The following is a 2,641-nucleotide window of genomic DNA, read 5'->3' as shown; positions in this document are numbered from 1 at the left end:
GAGGGCCCGTCGGGTGGGCGAGGGCCGCGCCTCGGGGTCGGGCCGGAAGGTGGAGAGGGAAGCCTGGGACACCAAATGAGTGTCCTGGGAACTGATTCCGGGTGGAGCTGGGCGCACAGCCGACGTGGAGCCGTCGTCCGGCCGTTTCGGTCCTGGCTCTAACCTGCGTGATGTCTCTCTCCCGTTCCCTATCCCCGTTTCGTGCAGCGGAAAGTCGCGTTACGTGGAGGTGCGAATCGCTGCTGGAACCTCAGTGTCGACGCCAGCAGTCGGCTAACAGATGTCTTCAACAGCGTGATGTTGACTGGCTCCCCTTCCTTCTATGATTGCTACAAGTCGCAGGTCAGTTACTCGCCTCTGCCTTTGTTAGAGGATTTTTTTCTCCATCAGATCCAGCACCACCCCCACCCCCCCCCCCACCCCCCAGGCCATTCACATAGGTGTTTAAATTGCTCCATGTTTAGGACCAGACACCCGGTAACAATATATTTTTTTTAATAACTTTATTTATTTATTTTTGGCTGCGTTGGATCTTCGTTGCTACGCGCGGGCTTTCTCTTGCAGCAGTGGGGTCTATTCTTCGTTGCGGTGCGGGGGCTTCTCGTTGCGGTGGCTTCTTTCGTTGCCGAGCACGGGTTCTAGACCTGCGGGCTTCAGTAGTTGTGGCACACAGGCTCAGTAGTTGTGGTGCACGGGCTTAGTTGCCCCGCGGCATGTGGGATCTTCGCGGAAGGAGGGCTCGAACCGGTGTCCCCTGCATTGGCAGGTGGATTCTTAACCACTGCGCCACCAGGGAAGTCCCCGGTAACAGCATTTTAAATACAGAGTCTGCAGAATACACACTGGTTTCGAAAAAAAGTTAAGGAATAAGATTTTTCGTTGATTCTTATTTTTGTCTTGTCCTCAGCATGACGTGATGCCAGAAATGTAAGAAAAATCTGTATTTACTAAGACCGTAAAATATTTCTTCCTTCCGGCGTTTATTGTAAGTCGGTGCAAACATACGTTTTATAATTTAAATTTTTCTTTACTCTTTTATTCTCTGGCTCTAACAATGTCTGATGACATGCTGCCTTTTACCTCACGTAAAACATTTAGTTTTGTTGTTAATCGTGTTAAATTAAGCTTAGGTTAATGTAAGCCATTTTCATTTGAAATTATTTAACCAGGACATCACTGTTGATATTGTTATACTTTGAATTATAACAATATCCTGAAATCAATAATTTTATTTAATTCACACTACAACATTGTATAGTATTATACCCACTGTACAGATAGAGAAACTGAGGCTCAGAGCATTTGACTTGTGCCCTAAGTGACAAAGCCCAAGTGGAACCCAGCTCTTTTTCACTGCCAAGACCAGCATTCCACTGCTCTCTGTAATGTTTACATGACTACTAAAATTTACTTGGATTTAATTTCAGTTGATTAAGCATAGCAAGGATAAAGTGATACATTTTGCAGTTATCTAGACTAATTAATATGCCAACCCTAAGCATTTGCATATTTAATTTCCAGAAATATTTTGACTGAGAAGGATCCAGATATTTAAAGTATAATTGTTTGAATCCACCACATTACTTTAGTTGCTTGTTTTATCCTGGCATATTACAGTTAAATCAATCTTTTAAAAGGATTTTTTCTAATACTCAAATCTTACTTTAAAATATAAAATATACTTGAAATAATACTCCCAAAATACATTTAGTTTCAAATACTGTTTACTTCATTTGATATTATATAATCTGAAGATGCTTATTTTGTTTAAGCAACTCTTTCAGAAAATGAACAATTATTTATGTCACTTTGGATACTTCAAACCTAAAAGAGAGTTAAGGGGGTCTGTGATAAAAACTGCAGAACTAAAGGAATAAAATTATGAAAGGTTCTAACAATAAAATCCTTTATAAAAGTTACTGCTAACAAACAGAAATTTTGGAAAGGCAGTTTTTAGTGGCACTCTTAGGAAAATCCCTTCTGTGCCTCAGTCTCTCCAGCTTCAGAATAGTCAACAAAATATAAGCTATAAACGAGAAAATTATAATGTGTAGGTTTCAAATAGTAATCATAACTGGAATTTAAACAAATGGCTGTAAAATATTTGAGATTCTTGAAGGTGAGTGATTAGAAGGTATTAATTTTCATATATTATTGGTATAAACTCAGTGAATGTTTAAAGTGTTGTTTTTCAATTATCATGTCTATGAAGAACAAAAGTTTAGGAATGTTTTGATCTAAACATGTTTTATCTCTTTTTACATAAATTTCGATTAAGAGAATGAAAGCAATTAGAAAATATTTTTAACCAGGATTATATATCTTCTATATTTATAAGAAAATACTATTTCTACTGTGTTTATGCCTGGATATTTATAGTTATTACATCTCACGTTTTACTAGCTCCTTATTTGGAGAGTTAAAAATTGTGAATCTGGGGCTTCCCTGGTGGCGCAGTGGTTGAGAATCCGCCTGCCGATGCCGGGGACGCGGGTTCGTGCCCCGGTCTGGGAAGATCCCACATGCCGCCGAGTGGCTGGGCCTGTGAGCCATGGCCGCTGAGCCTGCGCGTCCGGAGCCTGTGCGCTGAGCCTGCGCGTCCGGAGCCTGTGCCCCGCAACGGGAGAGGCCACAACAGTGA

At 41.2% G+C, this 2,641-nt stretch overlaps 1 protein-coding gene across 2 annotated transcripts in view; it reads right to left on the bottom strand.

Annotated features, from left to right (window-relative positions):
- Positions 1-551: 551 nt before the first annotated feature.
- The window catches only part of CCDC43 (coiled-coil domain containing 43), a 27,677-nt gene continuing 25,587 nt past the window's right edge, over positions 552-2,641 (bottom strand). Inside the window, exon 4 of one of the 2 annotated variants that reach the window (XM_024760846.1) lies at positions 552-845. In XM_024760846.1, the coding sequence (XP_024616614.1) occupies positions 698-845 (148 nt within the window). In that variant the 3' untranslated portion in view covers positions 552-697. The remainder of the gene's footprint in view (positions 846-2,641) is intronic. The other variant, XM_024760847.1, reaches the window with a different exon arrangement.

The sequence above is a fragment of the Neophocaena asiaeorientalis genome, unplaced genomic scaffold, assembly GCF_003031525.2.
Source record: "Neophocaena asiaeorientalis asiaeorientalis breed wild unplaced genomic scaffold, Neophocaena_asiaeorientalis_V1.1 scaffold30, whole genome shotgun sequence".
Lineage (NCBI taxonomy): Eukaryota > Metazoa > Chordata > Mammalia > Artiodactyla > Phocoenidae > Neophocaena > Neophocaena asiaeorientalis.
Note: the sequence above shows the minus strand (reverse complement) of the source record. Positions and strands in the feature narration are given on the sequence as shown.